The sequence below is a fragment of the Chenopodium album genome, chromosome 3 (assembly GCF_948465745.1).
Source record: "Chenopodium album chromosome 3, dcCheAlbu1.1, whole genome shotgun sequence".
In the NCBI taxonomy this organism is placed as follows: domain Eukaryota; kingdom Viridiplantae; phylum Streptophyta; class Magnoliopsida; order Caryophyllales; family Amaranthaceae; genus Chenopodium; species Chenopodium album.
This window is the reverse complement of record NC_137836.1, coordinates 71,746,320-71,767,904: the sequence shown is the minus strand read 5'-3', so window position 1 is coordinate 71,767,904 and position 21,585 is coordinate 71,746,320. Positions and strand designations below refer to the sequence as shown.

The following is a 21,585-nucleotide window of genomic DNA, read 5'->3' as shown; positions in this document are numbered from 1 at the left end:
CTAAAAAGTTTTCACAAATATCCCATTACGACTGCGAAAGCGACTTTTTCACCATTCGTACAATCGTAGCTTTTCTCCCATTTTCGACATTATATTAGCTTCATCAATGGCAGAACATTCCAAACTACTAACCCCTTTTTAAACCCTCCATTATCACCATCATCTTCTCTCTCCTCTTCAATGGCAGCTCCGCATTTCTTGGAGCTGAAAATGCGAGGTCTATTCCTAATCTTTCTAATTCTGGGAACTTTCTTTAAAAGTCCTACATTAGTTTATGGGGAAGAAGAGTTCAAAGGAGATTACAGAAAACTTTCTGGTATTATAATTCCTGGATTTGCTTCTACCCAGTTGAGAGCTTGGTCTATTCTTGATTGCCCTTATTCTCCTCTTGATTTTAATCCTCTTGATTTAGTTTGGCTTGATACTACCAAGGTAATTTACCCTTTTCCTCTTTTTGTATATTCACTAATTTTAATTAATTAATTTGGTTTTTGGGTTTGATTTTGGAAACCAATTTCTGGGTTTTTATAATTCTTGTTATAATTTTTGTTACAAACAATGGGTTTGGATTAATGGGTTTTGCTTTTAGTGTATTATCCTTCATTTGATTTTTGAATGTGTTAAATTTGTGCTGTTTTTCTTGATATAGTTTGTTAATTTAACTTTATGCATCATCTCTATATAGAATATTGCTTTTATACTGTTCTTGAAGAGATTTTAATTGGGTTATGATTCTGGATCATAGAATTTCAAACTGTTAACTATTTGTCTACTCGACATTTGTCGTTGATATCCTGTAAAGAAATATTCCTAGCACTCATTTCTTTGCTAGATCAATTTTCATATTAGTGGTGAACTAATACTTCATAAATAGTCACACCTATCATTTTTCGATGTCTATAGATTGTCGAATATCCTAAGATACTTCCATTTTAACAAAATTGACAGAAAGAATTTGGAAAGAAGACAACTAAGTATTATAAATTACAGTAAAACCTCAAACTGTGATAATTGGGACTATGTGGTTATTGATTCTAGATGGAGGGATTTGTATCTTACCTTTGATCACCATGGTCTTTATGTCAATTCTGCAAACCAGACGTATGTCGAGTTACTAGTTCCCTAGCGTAATATATCCTGCTATGTCTTAGTGATCAGATATTGAACCTATGGTTGATTCTAAGTTTAGAACACTCAGGTTAGTTTATTTGATGTCATTAACAAAAATGGACTAAAACAGATATAAAGCTTTCATATTTGTTTGCAGCTGCTTTCTGCCGTAAATTGCTGGCTCAAATGTATCATGCTAGAGCCTTACAATCAAACAGATCACCCTGAATGCAAGTCAAGGCCAGATAGTGGACTATCTGCGATAACAGAACTAGACCCAGGTTACATAACAGGTATACAATCGACTTTTTTGTACATACTTTGTATTTATTTGTAAATGTAGTTTACTCTTCCTCCTCTCCATGTGTGTGTGTATGTGTGTGTGATGAAGAGCTTGTGTGTAAAGGACGAATGGGGCTTGTTTTGTACTATGTATAATAATTGATTCCTTTATCGAAGCAACTTACTGATGGAGAAACTTTGTGGAACATAAATATGTGGATAACTGGAGATGATTTCTGGTCATACAGTCCAAGTGGTTTTCCCTATCCAAAGAAAGAAAAATGACCAAGTTTGAGCAAATATAGAAAACCCATCTTTTTTTTAAAAAAATATTTTTTATTTGCAGGGTTCTAACTTGTTAACCTTGCCTGACCAACCTCTTGGACCTGTATTTAAGTTGATACAGAAACATGCTTAAAGCTCAACATAAACACTTTGCTCAACATTATTTGAAATATACATGACAATTGCTGTAAATAAGCTGCTTGTTCCTTGTATAGTTGCATTTTGTTTCATAAATGTGATGTTGAGACATTTCTTATCTTAATAAATTATTTTTCACCAAGCGCATGGTCTTAATTGTCAGGTCCCCTCTCTTCTGTGTGGAAAGAATGGGTCAAGTGGTGTATTGAGTTTGGGATAGAGGCCAATGCAATAATTGCTGTTCCTTACGATTGGAGATTATCACCATCAAAACTTGAGGAGCGAGACCTCTATTTCCACAAACTCAAGTTCGTATATATCCTATAATTTCATGCACACAACATTTGTTATTTTTGATTTATCTGGGTGGCCAATTTTTATTATTCATGCTCGTGTACTTTGTCATTCGAGCTCTCATGACTGCTGGATGCGTTCTGTGCTATATATGCCTCTAAAATGAAAAGCAAGTGGGAAATAAGCAAAAATCCCATCCTTAATGTGTTTACTCTCAGATCATTAAGAAAAAAGTACATTGTTAATTGTACTTTTCCTGTTGCTGCTGTTCAATCTGTAAAAAATTATTGTAGCATAATTGTTATGAAGTATTTTGTTATTTGACCTGCATATATGAAATTAAGGGGTGTATAGGTGTACTGCACACATAAATTTAGAGTTCTGGATCGGGATCCTCTTCACTTTTCTTTTTCTCTCCTGACTTTGCTTTTTGGTCAGTATTTAATTTAGAAGTTAAGTTGAACACTACTTACTTTAATATCCATGGTTAATTATAGGGAATTTTCACATTCTTGAGCATATTCTGGAATCTTGTATCATATCATTGTTCATTGACTGCTACACCCTCAAATCCTTATTTTATGTTTACTTAACCAACTGTACAATCACCTATTATCTTTTACGCAATAATTTTTTTTTTTTTTTTTTTTTTTTTTTTTTTTTTTTTTTTTTTTGGGGGGGGGGGGGGGGGGATTTTAATGCTGTCTTACTTGTTAGTAACCCTAAAAGACTGACTAAGGTATGGTGAAAATGTAAATTTTCTTTTTATCTTTCCTGCTCCCATAGAGAAGCCATGAATTATCTATGCATTTATTTGTAAGAGAAGGTTGCTTTAATGGACTATTTGACTGAGATAGAATTTGTTCACTTTTTAGATAACTTTTTCTGGCAGTTGCTTCTCTTGTCTTGCCAACTCTCCAGTTTTAGTAGCTATCATTTTTACTAAATGGGTTTCCTATACATACATCAATACATGCACCCATTTTCATATGGAGTATGTTCCGGAATCAAAAGGTGCATTGGGTCTTTTGATATTGTTGATTCTCTTCGTAGAAAGTTTGAAGTAATTACTGTAATGATGGTCATGAAATCCTTCTCTCTATTAATCTCTCTGAAAACCTTTGTTGTTTGGTAGTCGGAATATGTTATCTTACCTCTCATACCTCTATTGTCTATTAATCTTTAAATTTCTACTGATGCTGCAGGCTGACTTTTGAAACTGCTCATAAACTTCGTGGAGGCCCTTCATTAGTATTTGCTCATTCACTTGGAAACAATGTTTTTCGATACTTTCTAGAGTGGTTAAAGCTTGAGGTCGCTCCGAAAGAATATATGAATTGGCTTGATAAACACATCCATGCCTATTTTGCTGTTGGTATGCTTACTTTAACCATTTATTTGAAAGAAGTTTTTTTGCATGCACATATGTGAATGATTTTGTTTTCTACAGGAGCCCCTTTTCTCGGTGCAACTGAAACTATCAAGGCTGCACTTTCTGGATTCACCTTTGGTGTTCCAATATCTGAGGTTCTTCGTTTCCTTTTGTATTGGCCTCATACGGTATATATTGAGCATAATTTTACCATGTGCTGTTTTTGCCTGCAATGTCCATTACACTGCCCATTAAGCATTAACTGGTTGGAAAATTGGAAATGGAACTCTCCTTTCTTTGTTTTTTAGACGCGGGGGGGGGGGGGGGGGGGGGTTACAGAATTCAGAGGGGAAATGGGTCAATCCATTTACCAGAACACCTAGAGGGAAAAAGAAAATTAGTCAGCCATACATGTAGAAAGGAAGTTGACCTTTCCTTATCCAGCTGACCCTGAACCAAATGGCTGTTTATATCTTAGTGTCAAGTGCTTTTTCATTCTAAAACTCCAAAAAAAGTTTTTTCTTATGGGTTTTATTTTCTATAAATAAAGATACAAAGAGAAGCTTTTTTAAAATGCTATGGGAGATTACATCATAAGAGGACCAGGATTCCTCTAGAAACTATTTATGATAAGATCATTGGCCAATCACTCTTTACATCATTCAATGGTAACTGCCAGAAAATTCCCCATGGAATAGCACAGATGAAAGCAAGGAAGATGAATAGCATGTCAACTTGTCATTATATTCAGGAAATCCGAGCTCGCCTTAGACATTGAAGTTTAAAATCTTTCTTGTATATTTGTCCCTACACTCCTTGATTGTTCAAAGATACTAACCTAATACTATCTTCCATGTAGGGAACTGCTCGTTTAATGTTCAATTCTTTTGGTTCTTCGCCTTGGATGTTGCCATTTTCAAAATACTGTAAAACGGATGATAAATATTGGAGGCACTTTACTGAAAAGGGAAAGGAAGTTCATCATGCCTATCACTGTGAAGAAGAGGAGTTTAAGAGTAACTATTCAGGGTGGCCCACAAATCTGATCAACATCGAAATTCCTTCCTTTCACAGTGAGACTTTTAATACTCATACTGTCATACATATTAGTCTACAAATGAAAGGTGGAACCATTTGCAATCATTTTATTGTTTTCTTAATGTGTAATCAGGTTCTGATGCTCATCCATCTGTTCTGGATGTTATGGAGAATACTAGCATGGAATGTAATCTTCCAACTCAGTTGTCCTTTACTGCTCGAGAGGTATCAGATGGAACATTTTTTAAAGCAATTGAGGACTATGACCCAGATAGCAAAAGGCTTTTGCATCAGTTGCAAAAGTAAGCTTTCTGTTGTGAGCTATTTTTGTTTAATTTTGATATTCAAATGGTTAGAGATGTGATCCATGACTTATTATCTACAAGGTATGCCTAATGTTATTAACTTTCTCTTTTGAAGCTCTCCAAATGCGCATTATGTGCCCTAAGGCAAACTATGTAGGCTCTGTTAGAAGTAGGTTTCCTTGGAATCTTGCTTTTTATTTGGTTTTGTGAAGCTTCACATAATGTGAGCCATAATGTTGTTGAAAGATAAGAAGCTCTTCTTAGATCTTCTTTGGCTAGAGTCATCTTGGTATTACCAACAACTATTAAAATGGTTAGGGAAATTGTGAAGGTTTTTTTTGTAACTGTAGTACATTGGCATTCCTGATTGCACTTTCCAGATGATGTGGTAATAGTTTGTCTGGTTTCTGTGTGTTAATGTGTATATATTTCTTTACCAGGTCATATCATGGAGACCCTGTTGTAAATCCACTCACTCCTTGGGATAGGCCACCACTAAAAAATGTTTTCTGCATCTATGGAGTAGATTCAAAAACAGAGGTATTGTATCCATTCATGAAAAGTTTGAGCTGGTGTATTTTTGTAAATATATCCTCTACCATTAAGCTTGTTAATCTGTCTTCACACTCATCCTATTTTTAATGTTCCTGTCAAAATTTTGTGAAGGCTTTTTTCTGATTAAAATTCATGCCCTCACATGTGCCAGAAATTTGATTTTCTATGGAATGTATGTGGTGGAAGGTCTTGATTTCTTTTCTCATTTGTGTGGTTCCCCATCCATATTTCCTTTTGTTTGTCCAATTTTAAGTATGATCCTACATTTAGCTTATAAAATGTGGTGCTGAATGACAGCTCTGGCATCTTGGCAATTGCAAAACAGGTTGGTTACTACTTTGCCCCCAGTGGAAAGCCTTATCCTGATAATTGGATCGTAACTGATATCATCTATGAGATAGAAGGATCTTTATATTCGAGGTAAGCAATACATATCATACATTCCATGCTTTTATATATTCAGGTTAGCTATTGTAGGTGCAGATTTCTTTTCTGGAACTCTCTCTGATTTGTGATTTATCCACTTTCAACATGAATCATTCATTGCTGACACTATATTGTATACCTGAAAGAAAACTACTTGGAAAGCTTTTGATAATGCTTCTATTGGCATCTATATTCTATATTTTCAAATTTGTGAAGGGAAATAAATCCCAATTATCTGAATACATGTCATCTCTGATTACTCTTTAAATGTTCCTTTTTTTTTTATAATGTTAGAAGTCTTGGAACTTGTTCTGTTTTATATATATAATTTTTTACCTGTAGGTATCATGATCCCGAACTTCTTAAAAATAACTCTATAAATTTATGTTTGTAGGTATGTATATACATATGATTGATGGATTGATTGCTAATTATCCATTGTTATATCATGTATGTTCGGTAGTCATCTTTGTGAAAATCACATTTTTATTAATGAATTTGCATTTCGTGAAATGTAATTATTTAAGTTTCCTGGTAGTGTATGTATTTGTTTGGAGGCTATCTTTTTTTTTTTTTTATGATCTACTATATTCTTACATCCAATATCTTTCACTATGATCTCATTTACTGTCTTAGTTGATAAGCTGTTTTATTTGAAATCCCACTGGTTATATCTTATAAACTGCAATTCTGTCTTTTATCATCTCAAAGCATGGACTCTGTTTTAATTGTATGTGGCAAATTATATCTTCCTCTAGGTCAGGAAATCTCGTTGAAGGAAATCCAGGAGCTACAAGTGGTGATGAGACTGTAAGCCTTACAAAACTTTGATTTCTATTTATTGGTTAAAGCATGCTAACTTTAGGTTGCTTACTTCTTTTGTTTACAACCTTGTATCAGGTAGCTTATCATTCCCTTTCTTGGTGCAAAAATTGGCTGGGACCAAATGTTAACATAACAAGGACTCCTCAGGTATGCCAAGTCTTGTGAGGCATTAAAAATTCTACCTTTTCAACATTTAAATCTGTCATTACCTTTCTAGAGCCTTTCAGCAAGCATAGTCTATCCCTGTTATTTTACTGAAATATATTTGAGAAATTTGGAGGCATTCAGCACTGTAGTCAGGTTAGGAACCAAGCAAGACATTTGTCAGGCTGGGATTTGTTGGAGGTAAGACCGTAAGATGCTTAGGCTGAGATGGTGTGTACTATGAAGTATGAACAAAAACATAAGACCACAAAGTAGATAGGTGCATCGGATTTGGGAATAGTGGTTCACAGCAAGGAAGAGGGAGACCAAAAAATAGTAGAGAGGAGGTAGTTAGTCATATTTTGACCCACTCTGCGGATGTCTTTGACATTACATTAGATTATGCCCCAACGAGGAAATTTGACTGGAGGAATGGTGTTATTTCTCAACCATATTTTCCATATACATTAGTATTGGCAAATCACCGAATTGGTCATGGTGGAACAGGTTTATATGTGAAAAGCAAATGATTGAAAAGAAAATTCTTGAATACTGTATATTGGCAGTGTTCTTTTCTAACTGCATATTTGTAAATATGGTCCTATGGCCTGTTCACCACTTTTTATTTTAGGATTATGTCCCATTTGTCGCTTGAAGCACTCCTTGTTGCTTATGCTTTCTGTATCACTTAGACGAGTAAAAATCATTTTGGGGTATATTTGCTGTAAGTCTACTTTGTTGTTTTTTTGTAGACAGAGCATGACGGAACAGATGTTCAGGTAGAGCTCAATGTAACACATGATCGTGGAGCTGACATAATTCCAAATATGACAAGGTCACCTAGAGTTAAATACATAACATACTATGAAGATTCTGAGAGCATTCCTGGAAGGAGGACGGCTGTGTGGGAGCTTGATAAAGGTATAAAATCCCTGGACTGGACTTTAGTGCGATAGAGAAGCTAGACACCTTTTGTCCAGTTACTCTTTCATCTGACTCTAAGCTTCCCTGATTTCTGTGGAAGTAGATTGCTATATTCATGATCAGTGAAACTGATAATCCATTACAACTAGACTTTGGAATAGGGTACTACTTGCATTTTCCGGTTACATTATTATGTGTATTTATCATGCTGGGATTTTCGTGATGAAAATCTTAATTCTAGAAGTATATGTGACAAGAGTTGAAACTTAGTATGCTGAAAGTAGTTCTTCTTTTCTAGAAAATGACTATTGAGATTTGATTGTTGTCCCAGGAGGCATGAGTCCTTAGACCTATGGTTAAAGTTTATTTTCAGTTACAGTAGCTGAGTAAGGTCTCAAGTTAAAACCCCATCTATCATTCATACTTTTGAGTTTTCAACTCTTTATCATTTATATGCAGAAAAAGGATTAATTTAAGTGCTTGTAAACTTGAGGCATAATTACTACATCAGATATCAGTACTCTCCTTTCCTGTTATCCATGCTGGACAGCATAGATATTTCTTGTTAGGTTCCGATGACATGGGGTATGTTCCTATGTGTCAGAAATGTCAGTTAAACAATTAGGGAGTATAAGTTTTCTAGTTACGCTAGAATACATGAATTCGTGTCTAACAGAGCTGGAATGACAGACACCTTTCCTTTCTATGCATCATGACATCATATGTTTTATAGAGGTCTTTTCAATGTGAACTTTTCTCATGTAAACTGTTGTTCTTTCCATGTAGTAAATCACAGGAATATGGTCAGATCCCCTGCATTAATGAGGGAGTTGTGGCTTGAGATGTGGCACGATATTAATCCTGCAGCAAAATCAAAGTTTGTCACTAAAGGTGATATATTATTATTTTTATAATTTAGTTGGTTTCTTAGATATATGTTACATATTCCTAAAATATGATATCAAATTGCAACAGCGAAGCGGGGACCTTTAAGAAATGATGACTGTTATTGGGATTATGGTAAAGCTCGTTGCGCATGGCCTGAATATTGTGAATATAGGTACATAATTATTATTCTGATTGGTACTGAAGCTATGCCTTTTTATTTCAATCTCAAGAACTTATTCCCTTGTGATGCAGGTATGCATTCGGTGATGTTCACCTTGGACAGAGCTGTCGGTTAAGGGATTCTTCAGCAGATCTATTGCTACATTATATATAATGTCTGGTATAGTACTTACAGTTGATTTAGTGTTTGATTTGATTGCACATTTTTGGATGATTGCAGAAGTAATGCCTTTACTATAAGAAACCAAAGAAAACTACCTAGCTATGAGCTTGGACTTTTTTTTTTTTTTTTTTGACGGGAAGCTAGCAAATTTTATTAACTCATGCTTTGAGCATCAGAAATTACAGCAGGCATTATACTCTCAGGGAGCTCTTCTAACCACACACTCATTACATCAAAATCTTTGCTTAAATGAGCAAGATTGTGAGCGGTGAGCCACCCTATTCCCCTCCCTCCCAACATGAATAAAAGAAATAAAGGAGCAAGATTTAGCAAGACATAAGATGTCTTTTACAATCAGACCAAAGGGAGAATTCTCAAAAATATTGTTCTTCAAATGCTGGTGTAATTTCAGCAAGTCAGTCTCAAGAATAATCTTTCGAAATCCAGCATCAATTGCGATAGAAAGGCCATGTCGAGCTTGGACCTTAGGGTATAGAAAAGCAATGAAACAAAAGAAGAGACCATAGAGCAAAAACATGAAACTCAGAAAAACCCCTGCACCAATTTAGGAGTTGGGGACTTGGGGCACCTTGTAGGAACCATCTATTGTACATGAATCTTTCATGCTTCCACAAGAGTCCCATACCTTTATACTCCCTCGGTTTATTACTTAGGATTTGATCTTAAGTTTTACTTTTCGTACTACCAATATAGAAGATTACTATATACTATGTAACATTGGTAGTTCAATTGATTATCATACCCATACCGGATATGCAGTATGTACTCCTAATTCATTGGGTACTTAGATATATAATTTTGTACTTAAAAAAAGTAACTAAGTTTTATTGTTATCAATATATTCATTTTGAGTATTTTGATTTTTTCATCTTATTTGAATAAATGAAGTTAATTTGACCAAATATTATCAAAATATTCATAAATCTTTGTTTTAAAAACGGTTTTTATTATTATTTTTAATTTTTATATATATATATATATATATATATATATAGAGTAGTATAATACTTTGTATCCTCTTTTATTTTTTATTTTGTTTATAAATTAGTGTATTATGTACCTGTTTCGTATCTTTCTCATCCCTGTCCTCGTCAACAATAAGTGGTCCCACAATGTTACCTTTTCATTAACTTCACTCCACTTAGTATAAAAAACCGTGCACATTGTACTTGGAGCATACATTAATGGACTAAGGGAGTAATAGATAGCAATGGAAGATTAAGTATATAGCAAGGAAGATGAAGTATATAGCAAGGAAGATGAAGTATATAGCAATATTAGGAGTTACTTTATATTCTCAGAAGTGTTTGGTACATTGATACTTTAAATTTGGATGTGTGATACTGTAAAGTGGCTTGTGGTAGATTCAAGGGTTTTTATTGTTTAACCTTAATTGCAAATCCACTCTGAAATGAGCTCCTCTATTACGAGTAACATATGGGGGGTGTTTAGTATAGAGTAGATTGGGGCAAATTAACCCTAAGGATTTGACTATTCAATCTAGAAACTAGAATTGTACGTTTGCAGGTAGAGTAAGTTGAGGCAAAAAGAGTATATTGGATGCATATGAGCAGTTTTGACTGGTTAGTCTACTAATTGGTTTGCTTAATAGTAGATTGAGTTCAATTTATTCTCCTTCGATAGCCTTGCTTGTCAAATCATATATAGCAGTTGACAAATTACATATAAACCTTGGCCCTTCTGAGCTTAGTGAGTGTCAATTTACATTATAATTTCGGGCTATTAAGCGTTTGATGTCTGCTTATAGGTTATATTCCCCCCTGTGCTAATCCCAGATTTTCATTTTCAGCTGACCAATGCAATAATTGATAAAGAAGGCGCTTGTTTGTTCCCACACAAATTGACAGTGTAGTCCTGAAATTAGCTGTTGGGAGTTCTAGTCCAGAAATTAGCTGTTGGGAGTTGCACCCATATCATTCTCTGTTGTATTTTTGCTTAAGCTTCAGATTGCTTAGTGATTCTTGACAACTATTGTGCATCGTAAATCTTCCACAAAGGCAAAACACAAATGTTATAGAAACGAAGTAGACATGTAGGTCAGTAGACTCATATAATTCATTTCTGCTGTACATAAATTCATCTTTGTAATATTTTTGCTGTGATGAAGTTTTATTCAATGGATTCATGTAATTACATCTGATATTCATTGTCTCCGTAACTGTATTATTACTTGGAGAACTAATAAAATTCCAATTAGAACTACTATCAATGGAACTATGTTTTGAATGCTTTGAACAAATTCCGATTAGAACCAACAGTATTCAGCTCATATGAATGCTTAGAACAAAAAACTTGGGGTATATGAATTGCCATACAAAGTTGATTGTCGTATATGAACAACAAATCATCATTTTTGTACACTCTAAATAAGCCATATCATGAGGGAAATAGAAGTCAATTGAGGAGACAATTGGAGCTGTAAAGGAAAGGAAACCGTGGCTATTCCAATGACGGCAATCATTTAGTTGCTAGCAGCCTAGCAGGGAGCAACAGGAAATCAGAGTACAAAGGAAAGCTTGCATAATTATCATAATGACATAACATAACAGGTACCAACTGCAGTTCGTTGCCCAACTCATCTCCAATATTAGGCTAAGGTATTGGTGTCTCCATTTATGCGCGTATATAAACCCAACCTGACCCACCCGATTGTCAGGTCTTAGTAAAGAGTATGGTTCACTTGAGATTTAGAAGTTGGATAACATGATATTGGTGAATTGGTGGTGATGGTGACAGTGGTTGCTGAGTAATTGGTGGTTGGTCTTGTGGTGGTGGTTGGTCCAGCGGTGATCTTGTGGTGGTGGTGGTCTGGCAGTGATGGTGGGGTGGCAGCTGTGGTGGTTAACTGGTTACTATGGGGTAGAGATGGGTCAGTGTGAGTGGAGATGGGAACGAGAGCAGCATTCAAGCTCAGTGATTTGTGTGTTATCTTAGGATAGGAGGGAGGAGGGAAAGGAAGAAATTAAAGGATAAATCTTGATCATTAAATCATATGGAGTAACAGGTTAATAATTACTTACAGTATTTAACAAGCCACTTTTTAAAACTTTTTTTTTTGACAGAACATGTATCATAGAATATGAGGATGTGTTCTTTCACAAAGTAATATTCCATATGCAATTTTATTTTGGGTCAAATTAAGAAAGCGAAATAGCGAATATTATCTTATAATTCTCTCTTTTATACACAAAGTAGAAAATAACTTGTGACATAATTAAGAATTTATAGTATGTACAATTATTGTACATGACATTATATATTAAAAAAAGAAGAGAAAAAAAAGGGTAACTTCAAAGTAGTAAAACTATCTTTTCAATTTCTTTAATAGATTGGAGCTAATAATGGCTGAGTTCTTGTCAATGTTTCAGATTCATAGGTATTGCCCTTAACAATGGAACAACGACTTGAGTTGTAACATTCGGAAATTATCATAAACCTGTTATACACACGATAATGAAAGTAACATAACAGACATGTGCAATGAGACTCCCAGAGAGTATGAGCTAGCTTCTCTTTGTAATTTCAAAAGTATAACTTAGCTCCATGTGACATTTCTTGTCATCATCCACAAACTGCAAACAAGGGCAAATGGAATCAGGGAAAAATCCTCAATGAATGAAAGTACAGAAAGAAAGCTGATCTCTTTTTCCTGTTGTTATCGCGTTGTGATTACGTGTTTCATTATCTTGTTGTCGATGGCCCTCAGACTGACAATGACGATTTCAGCTACAACTAAGGGTTCTAACCCAACTTTTTCAACTTTATCAAAATCTACAAATACAACTTCAATTTCGTAGGCCATTGGTTGCCAGCACCTTGTCATATTTGATAGTGGGATGTATATGTATTAAAGACTTTTGTATAAAACAGGACAATAAATTAAATAGGCAAACTATAAATCCTGTGGGTCTGTAGAACAATATATAACCTCCATATGTGTGTGCACAATAGTGGAACAAAGCATGAGATGTGGGGTAGTCAATGTGTGTGCAATTTTGCCACGGGCACAAGTCGAACAAGATATAACCTTCATGTGTGTGTGCACAACAACCCGTGTCAATGTAACATAGGTTGTACTAGTGCAGTTGAGTTTTTTTTTTTTTAATTGCACTAAGTACTGACCCTCTTCTGCTTACAACAACAACAACAACAAAAAGAATAAAATCTTGGTAAATAGTAGTGGAATTTAGCAACTTACCCTCAGTTTTGCCGAGTAAACTCCTCTTGCTAGAGCACCAGACGGGGTAATCTCCTCATCTAGGAGGTGTTCATAGGGTTGCTGTTGTGGAGCAAAGGTGCCTAGCATTCCCTCACTTTGATCCACTAAAACAAATGAAACAGGTAATGAATACAAATATACAATGGTAAAGGTTGACAAAGTTCTATGTACTGACAAAGTTCTATGTAAACTAGGACAACAAAATGGCAATTGAGCATAAAAGCGACTAGCTTCCTATTATTATTTAGAACTGGCAATTGTGCATAAGAGTGACTAGCTTCCTATAATTATTTAGAACTGATAAACAGCCTGAAATATACAGCAAATTGCACAGGGCATACTCTCACTATAACCCACCAAAACAAAATCAATGGTCATGTTTGGTAAATGGCTTTTTGGATAGATTTTGGCTTTTGGCTTTTTTATGTGGTCAAACAACCAAAAAATGTGTTTGGTAATTGGCTTTTTAGCCAGTGAAAAAGCTGGCTTTTAAGCCAAAATGAAAAAGCTGCTTTGAGTAGCTTTTTTGTTGGCCCACAAAGTATCTAATAAACAGCCAACTACCAACAATTAATTTACCAAACACTTTTATAAACAGCCAGCTTTAACAGCCAATTTCAAAAGCCATTATAAACAGCCAAACATACCAGCTGGTCAAACAAGCCAAGTGAACCAGCCAACAACCAACCGCCAACAGCCACTTGCCAAACAAGGCCAATATCTAGTCAAATTCTTCCAACATAGGCCACATTTAAAAGAAGAAACACTGCACTTCACATCGAATTACATTTCATAAAGTCTACTCAGGAAAAGATTTTTCCAAGTCTGTAATGACAGTCACTCACCCTATAGTACATGGGCAGGTCCAAACACAGTTACCCTTAAAAAAAGAGTTTACATTTTATCGGCTATTTCTTCTCATTGATGTCACTCTTGTACAGTAAATTTCCACTTGAGTTCACTCAGAATAGAACACCCAAACAGTTTCATAATAGAGTAGCAAAGTTTCCATGGAAGATAACAATAGAGAAATATACAATTAGGGAATCAAATCAGAAGGAGAGTTTGAAACTGTTATAGAAATCAGGAACTTAATGCAAGTTCAGGCTGTTCCTTCATGTATAATTAACCAAACCAACAGCAAGAGCACAATAATATCTTTGGTATCAACGGATGAGTTCACTAGTAAAATCTATGGATGAGGCTTGTGAAGTGAACTTGGTCAAATTAAGCATAAACATTCTGAATTTTGGTAAAAATAAATAGGCAGCAGCACACGCTTGAAGTGAAATTTTAATAAGATGATCACTTTTCAGAGTAACTTATGAGTTGAGCAACTAATTCATTTGTTACTAAATCAGTTTTGAAGATTTGAAATCACATGCTGCAACAAAACAGCAAAATTTTACTGCCAATGATCTCAACTAAAGCTGAAGTTCAGAGACTAATTTCGTACTTAAACAACAACACTCACCCTGAATTCCTGCTCTCCATACGGTATTGGAATAGGTGAGACCAGAGACAATGTTGTACTTGACAGTGAAGGCTAGCTTAAAACGATATTGAGAACCCTCTTTGAGTGAAAACAGAACTTTGCTGGCCTGGATTTCGTCCAAAGGCAAAGGAGTATTATTTTCTCCAAGCTCATCAGATATAATTCCTATGGAGTGAAATGTAACTTCAGGTTCCACTTGGCCTAACAAAGAAATGCAAAAGGATAATATTAATAATTAGTATACAAGAAATTCAGTGCAAAGAGGCAAAAGAAAAGCATCAAAAGGTATCTGAAGGCCAACCATTTATATCTCCTTCAACACAGCCTAGTAGCTTCTCTTTCCACCTCCTTAAGCTCTCATCATCCTGTGACAAAATGTAAATTTAACACTTACACTGTTACACATAATTTGATCCCAGAATACATGAATGTATAAAAATATACTATAGAAAAAGAGCACAAAAATAGTAGATACACTGTATGTGTGAAATCTCCTTCCAATATCCACAACAAAACGGATAGAATTTACATATCTATTGCAAAGGATCGTTTTGTAATATCATGTCATATCTTCAATATTAAAGGTTAGGACTTAGGACAATGTGACCACTACCTCAAAACATAGGGAGTATAATAAAGAAATATGATATAAAGTTCAAAATCCACTGATTGCAGTATTTAAAACTTCTACAAAATGACATTGAAGTGTGTTAAGTTTACCGAAAGCTATATACTTAACACTGACAGTATATAGAAGATGAAAATTGAACTATCCTTTGGGATATTCAAAAATCGAAATTGCAATACTACACATTCAACACAATAACTAAAACACACCCAAAGCAATCAATTTGGGTTCAAATAGCACTTCATTGTACATCATTCACTTAGCTTGTCCTTGTCCCAAATAGTTCTTCTTTCACACAAAACAAGTACACTCAAAGGTTCTTAGTAGTAGCCATTTCGCACATCGAATTATGAAGTAGCACAAAAACAATATAATCCTAACACTCGACCATATCTGTACTTGATTATACCCAAGTAAACTTAATAAAATCATAGGTAAACAGAGCAAATTAAACCCTAGAATTGAGTTTTAACACTCTCCTATATCTTTCATCATTATTCAACTGTACACTAGTTTAATCCAAAGTTCAACACAATTCTTACAAATCAGCAATGATAATTATGGGTTTTATTAATATATTTATTTATTTATTATTATTTTTTTCTGATTCTATTGAATATGCTAAACAAATTGCACAGAATTAAAATAAAAAACCTAGAATCAAATTATGAACCCAGAACTCAAACAAAAACCCAGAAAACCCAGAACATAATATTAGAAATTTCTTCTAAAAAAGCATAACTTAACAAACAAATTAGTACCCAAAAATTGGAAAAAAAAATTCAAAATAAAAACCTTGTCTTTCTCAAGATGGTGTTGAAGAGGAACAAGAGGAGGAGGAACAAACTTAGCAAAAGACCCATCAATTGCAAACTCATCAACTTCTTCTTCCACATTCTTCTCTTTATGTTCTTCCCCAGAAATTGAAGATGACCCTGCTTCTTCTCTTTTCCCATCTGCCATTTTTGACTCAATACCTTTCTCTTTCTATCAACTACTCTTTCTCTTTCTAGGATTAAAATGGGCAAAAATCCAAAAATAATAAAGTTTGGGGTTTGATTTGGTGGGGCGGGAATGTCCCTCTTGTTTCTGAATTTTTGTGTGTGTTCTGGGTCTATGATTCAAGTGTAAAGTGTCAAACTTTTTTAAGTGGATTTGTCTGCGTCACTATATTTTTTGATTTTGTCGGTCTATTCAGACTGTGTTTTCTACTAACGGCTCGTTTGGTTGGTGCCCATCGGCTCCCCCACTTTCGGAGACTTGGACTCTTGGAATAATGAATTTGTATGTAAATTTGTAAAGAAACAATTCATAGTAGTTATAGTTCATGTATTTTTTTATTTGACAATAAAAAAAAACAAGAAACCACTTATAAAGTTGTTTCCTAGCTGTGATCGCCGAGTTACGAGCCCCATTTATACAATTTTTATTGACTTTTCTAACGGTAACAGAAGAAAAGGATACATCTGTTGGGGAAATTGATTTACGAGTCACAAAAATGACACGAAATTGGACAAATTAATGCTTCGAGGCTTGAACAAAATCAGTTTCCCAAAATAATATTTCGACCCTGATTAAACACACCGGGTATCACGAAATTATTAGGATATACAACGAAGACAACCATAATAGTGTGTTGTATATTTGTGATTAAATGTAAAACAAAATTTGTAAAATTATGATTATGACAAATTAACCTTGCAATTGATTTTCAAGAAAAAAGAAATAAAGGAAACTAAGTTTTCTTTTTTGAAAAAGCTCTGACAATTATGTTCCCAAGAACATACATTTATACCAAAGCAAATAAGTGTCAACGGACATAAGGTAACCGCCATGGAGTTTCGAATGCAACCTTCACAGAACTACCACCCTATTCACGCGCATAACTCCCCACTCACGCAAATAACTGCCATTTTCACAAATGAAAACCGTCATATGGAACTGCCATATTTGAAAAGAAAAAACCGTCATATGGAGTTAAAATAACTGTCATAGTAAGAGAGAAACTGTTTCTCGTTGCCGAGAACTCTTAAAATTCCTTCAAAATATTATTTTCTTTAATAATCTTTTATTAATTAATTTACAACACCTTTGCCTAAGTAAACTAATTAATTAACATGAATTTTGTCTAAATTCTCAAAATTATTCAACAATCCTCCCCCGTTTTGAGAATTAAACTAGATACATTGCAAAAACATCATCATCATAAAAAACAATTTTGTGCATAAATAAAAGTGTACAAAGACTTGAAATTCCACTTAGTGCAATACACATTCCAAGAATCCGTATCCATTCGGTGTCGTAAAACGATTGAACCAAAAGCAATACATATTGAATTTATGAAGATATTACACACAAGATAAATTACTTGATTACATTTATACTTGACACGTAAAGCCATGTGTCCCTATCTTTTCATAAGTACTTCAAAGTTATGCCCAAATAGCTTCTTGAAGCGGCTAAACTTCGTACTTATATAGGTAGACTTCCAACATGCTCCTGTGACCAAAGCACTTTATCAGGAATTCTATTAAGTTTAAAACAACCTCTTTACATCACAGTAAACCGGAACTTTACCTTGGATGATTAAACAAGTTCCCAATTACCAAATAAGAAAGTTAATCTTATTGAAGTTAAGACCCAACGTCTTATTGGGCGTTAAGTTAAGACTCCCTCATTGGTAATTAATTAGGGCTCCAATCCCAAATTGATTGCTATCCTATTATTCACATCTCTAGCCAATGCCTTGGTGAAACAATCGACTAGATTGAAATTTGTTCGAACATATAATCAATAGTGATCACACTGTTCTTGATAAGCCTTTGGATGTAGCTATGCCGCACTCCAATATGCCTTGACTTACCATTATAAACTTGGCTATATGCCTTAACCAAAGTAGCATTATTATCGCAATGTATCACAATTGGCGATATTGGCTTTTGCAACAAAGGTATCTCATGCATTAAATCCCTTAATCATTCTGCTTCTTTACCAGCGGAATGTAATGCAATAAACTCCGATGTCATTGTACAATTAGCAATGCAAGTTTGCTTCTTAGATGCCCATGAAATGGCACCTCCTCCCATATAGGAATACCCATCCACTTGTGGATGAATGATCTCTATTTGATATCCAACTTGCATCTGAATAAACTTCAACAACCGAAGGGTATCCACTATAGCACAAACCATAATCCATGGTTTTCTTCAAGTACTTCAACAAACGATGAATCGCTTGCCAATGGAGGATACTAGGATTACTAGTGAACCTGCTCAACTGACCAACCGCATAAGCGATATCCAGCCTAGTACTTGTCATGGCATACATCAAACATCCTATAACTCTAGCATATTCCAGTTGTGAAACTACATTACCTTTATTAGGTACCAACTTTATGCTAGGATCCATAGGTGTTGAATAAAGAAAGATCGAACTTTCACTAACATTGAACTTCTTGAGCACTTTCTCAATGTAATGAGATTGTGACAAGATCAACTTCCCTTCTTCTCTATTTATTCTTATGCCCAAGATGACATCCGCTTCTCCCATGTCTTTCATGGAAAATTGAGAACTAAGGAAAGATTTTGTCATCTCAACTTGTGACAAATTCGTTCCAAAGATCAACATGTCATCTACATATAGACAAATTATGACACCTGTACCGTTGTTATCAAATTTTCTATACACACATTTGTCAGAATTATTCAACTTAAATTCATTAGACAACACAACCTCATCAAACTTTTGATGCCATTGCTTAGGTGCTTGTTCGCCCATACGGTGATTAAATTAACTTGAAAACTTTTGCCTCTTGGCCTTCCACAACAAACCCTTCCGGTTGTCGCATATAAACCTCTTCTTCCAATTCCATTCAAGAAAGCTGTCTTAACATCCATTTGATGGATCACTAGATTCTTAATTGCCGCAAGTGCAATTAACAATCTAATAGTTGAGATTCTTGCTACTGGTGCATATGTATCAAAATAATCAATACCAGACTTTTGTATAAAACCTTGTGCCACTAACCGGGCCTTGAACTTTTCAACAGTTCCATCAATCCTCAATTTCTTTTTGAAGATCCACTTGCACCCTATTGGTTTAAAATTAGGCAGTAAATTGGCTAAAACCCAAGTGTTGTTTCCCATGATCGAATCCATTTCATCATTAATTGCTTCCTTCCAAAATGGAGCATCCCGAGACTTCATAGTCTCTTCATATGTTAAAGGATCATCTTCCACATTGAAAATGTATGGATGTAGTATTGAAACTTCATCCCTTGATCCTTCAACCAAGTACATGTACATGAAAATCCATGCCAAAAGATTTTTCTTTTCTTGGCCTCTTACTTCTCCTTAACTGTGATGATGTAGATGCCTCCTCTAAATGAGTTTGGTCATTGACAGGGTAAAGTCGTATCCCCTAATCAAAAATAATTCCTAAGTCCTCTAACTAAAGTAGATAGGGAAGTAGGGTCGATCTCCACAGGGAAACAAGTCTTTTTACTCCTAATTTATTATTATAATCTAAATTATCTAAGTAACCAATATTTATAATTAAGTATGAAACTAAACTACAAGGAATAGGAGTAGGGAGAAAACAATATATAAAAGGATCTAGGGCATAGGTTCACCAATAAATAATACTCCAGGGTAAAACATAGTAATCAATCATTGACATTGCATAAATAACATGATTAACAGGCTCTCGCAATTTACTAGATCTAAGTTCTTATTGAAAATAGCCTTTAATATCAAATTAACATATGCTCGATTCATCAATTTAATATTGCTATACTTTTACAAGCCGCAATTGTAAAACATTAAAACAATCCAATAAGAAATTATCATGCAATACCAATAACCAATAATAGTCAATCATCAATGCATCAATTAACCAGATTGTAAAGGGCTTTCGCTACGTACTACAATCACACAATTAATTTACCGGTATTAAATCTCATCTCTCGAATCTCGACTTAACCATTTATAAATTAATCTGCCTATTGAAACTAGACCTAAACATCAATTCTCATCTCTCGAATCTTGAATCAATATTGTCAAACTCATGCATAAAAGATAGGCCTAATCTAGTCACAGAGCATTAAATCAATCAATAGGAAATTAATCTAGCATTGATAATTAACAACAATAATTTACCCCTTCATATTATTTATTAGATCCCCATAAACCCTAGAAATTAAACTACTCACACATGGTAAAAACTAAACTAATCAAAGCAATGAAATAAGACATGATTAAAGGAATAAAATAAATAACTAAGATTAAAGGAAGAGAAATCGTTACCAAAAATAAATCTGGAATTAAAGGAAGAATTAAGAACAAAGGTTTAAGAGAAAAGAAATCTAAGAGAATAATTAAGAGAGTAAAGAAAAGTGAAAAGAGAAGAAGAAGAGATCCTACAATCGTATTACGGAGGAGTATTTATACTCCGTACAAAATCCTAAACTAAAACAAATTAAAATTACGTTAAACGTCTCCTAAGAAAAACACGCGCCCGATCGGGCGCGCCTTTTTGTCCCTAACACTAATCTCGCGCCCGGCCGGGCGCGCCTCCGGGCGCCAGCCTCTTTGGCCGGGTGGCTCATTTGGGCCACTTTTTGGACTTCGATTGGGCTCCAACTCTTCGGGCCAATCTGGGTTTCCTCTTTGGGTCTTGAATACTCGGTCCAAATGCCCCGGTATCACCTATACCGAGCCCTTAATCAGCGGTTCGATGGCTCTAACCGGCCCTGGGCTATAAACTCTGGTCGTGCTTCTCCAATGCTCGTGATTGCTCAAAAATATCTCGGGAAAATACTCCAAAAGCATAAATCCCTGAAAAAGTCAACCAAATCTACGAAAACACTAGAAAACACCAATTAGTAATAAAAGTGGCTCTAAAGAGCCAAAAACACTACTAATTATGATCAAGGGACGGGGGTAAAATACTATATAAAATAGACACATCAAACTCCCCCAAGCCAAACCTTTGCTTGTCCCTAAGCAAAGATCTCATCAATGAATCAATAAATATGCTTCACCCCAAAAGTAAAAATCAAGCACGAACGATCCAGGGTAAATCAAATAAACATGCTTCAGAGTCAACCAATCAAATCCATCCAATTACCTTTCTTCCCTAACGATTGTCAAACAGAGCAAACCACAAGAGCATATAGAATTCAAGACTAGTGCTCACACACTCAACTCTCATTTTTGTGGCGAGTAAAAGATGTACTCGATCGCTCTCCATCCAACCCCTTTATGTGAACAATG

At 34.8% G+C, this 21,585-nt stretch overlaps 2 protein-coding genes across 3 annotated transcripts; one reads left to right on the top strand and one right to left on the bottom strand.

Annotated features, from left to right (window-relative positions):
* LOC145616077 (phospholipid--sterol O-acyltransferase-like) lies at positions 1 to 11,113 on the top strand. Of its 2 annotated transcripts, XM_081670797.1 has the most exons (16): positions 1 to 432; positions 1,268 to 1,403; positions 1,979 to 2,123; positions 3,315 to 3,484; positions 3,560 to 3,636; positions 4,341 to 4,554; positions 4,653 to 4,821; positions 5,265 to 5,364; positions 5,705 to 5,799; positions 6,564 to 6,615; positions 6,706 to 6,777; positions 7,527 to 7,695; positions 8,485 to 8,589; positions 8,674 to 8,758; positions 8,839 to 8,926; positions 10,761 to 11,113. In XM_081670797.1, exons 1-15 carry the CDS (start codon positions 181 to 183, stop codon positions 8,918 to 8,920), a joined length of 1,923 nt encoding a protein of 640 aa, XP_081526923.1. In that variant the 5' UTR covers positions 1 to 180; the 3' UTR covers positions 8,921 to 8,926; positions 10,761 to 11,113. The 2 variants fall into 2 exon arrangements, with proteins under 2 accessions (XP_081526923.1, XP_081526925.1); XM_081670799.1 differs by lacking the exon at positions 5,265 to 5,364 and having other exon boundaries at positions 5,677 to 5,799.
* A 1,154-nt stretch (positions 11,114 to 12,267) lies between these two features.
* On the bottom strand, positions 12,268 to 16,468 carry LOC145616061 (rho GDP-dissociation inhibitor 1-like). Its single transcript, XM_081670796.1, has 5 exons — positions 16,109 to 16,468; positions 14,987 to 15,050; positions 14,665 to 14,886; positions 13,170 to 13,294; positions 12,268 to 12,543 (listed from the first exon to the last, which is right to left on the bottom strand). Exons 1-5 carry the CDS (start codon positions 16,274 to 16,276, stop codon positions 12,475 to 12,477), a joined length of 648 nt encoding a protein of 215 aa, XP_081526922.1. The 5' UTR covers positions 16,277 to 16,468; the 3' UTR covers positions 12,268 to 12,474.
* Between the last annotated feature and the right edge of the window lie 5,117 nt (positions 16,469 to 21,585).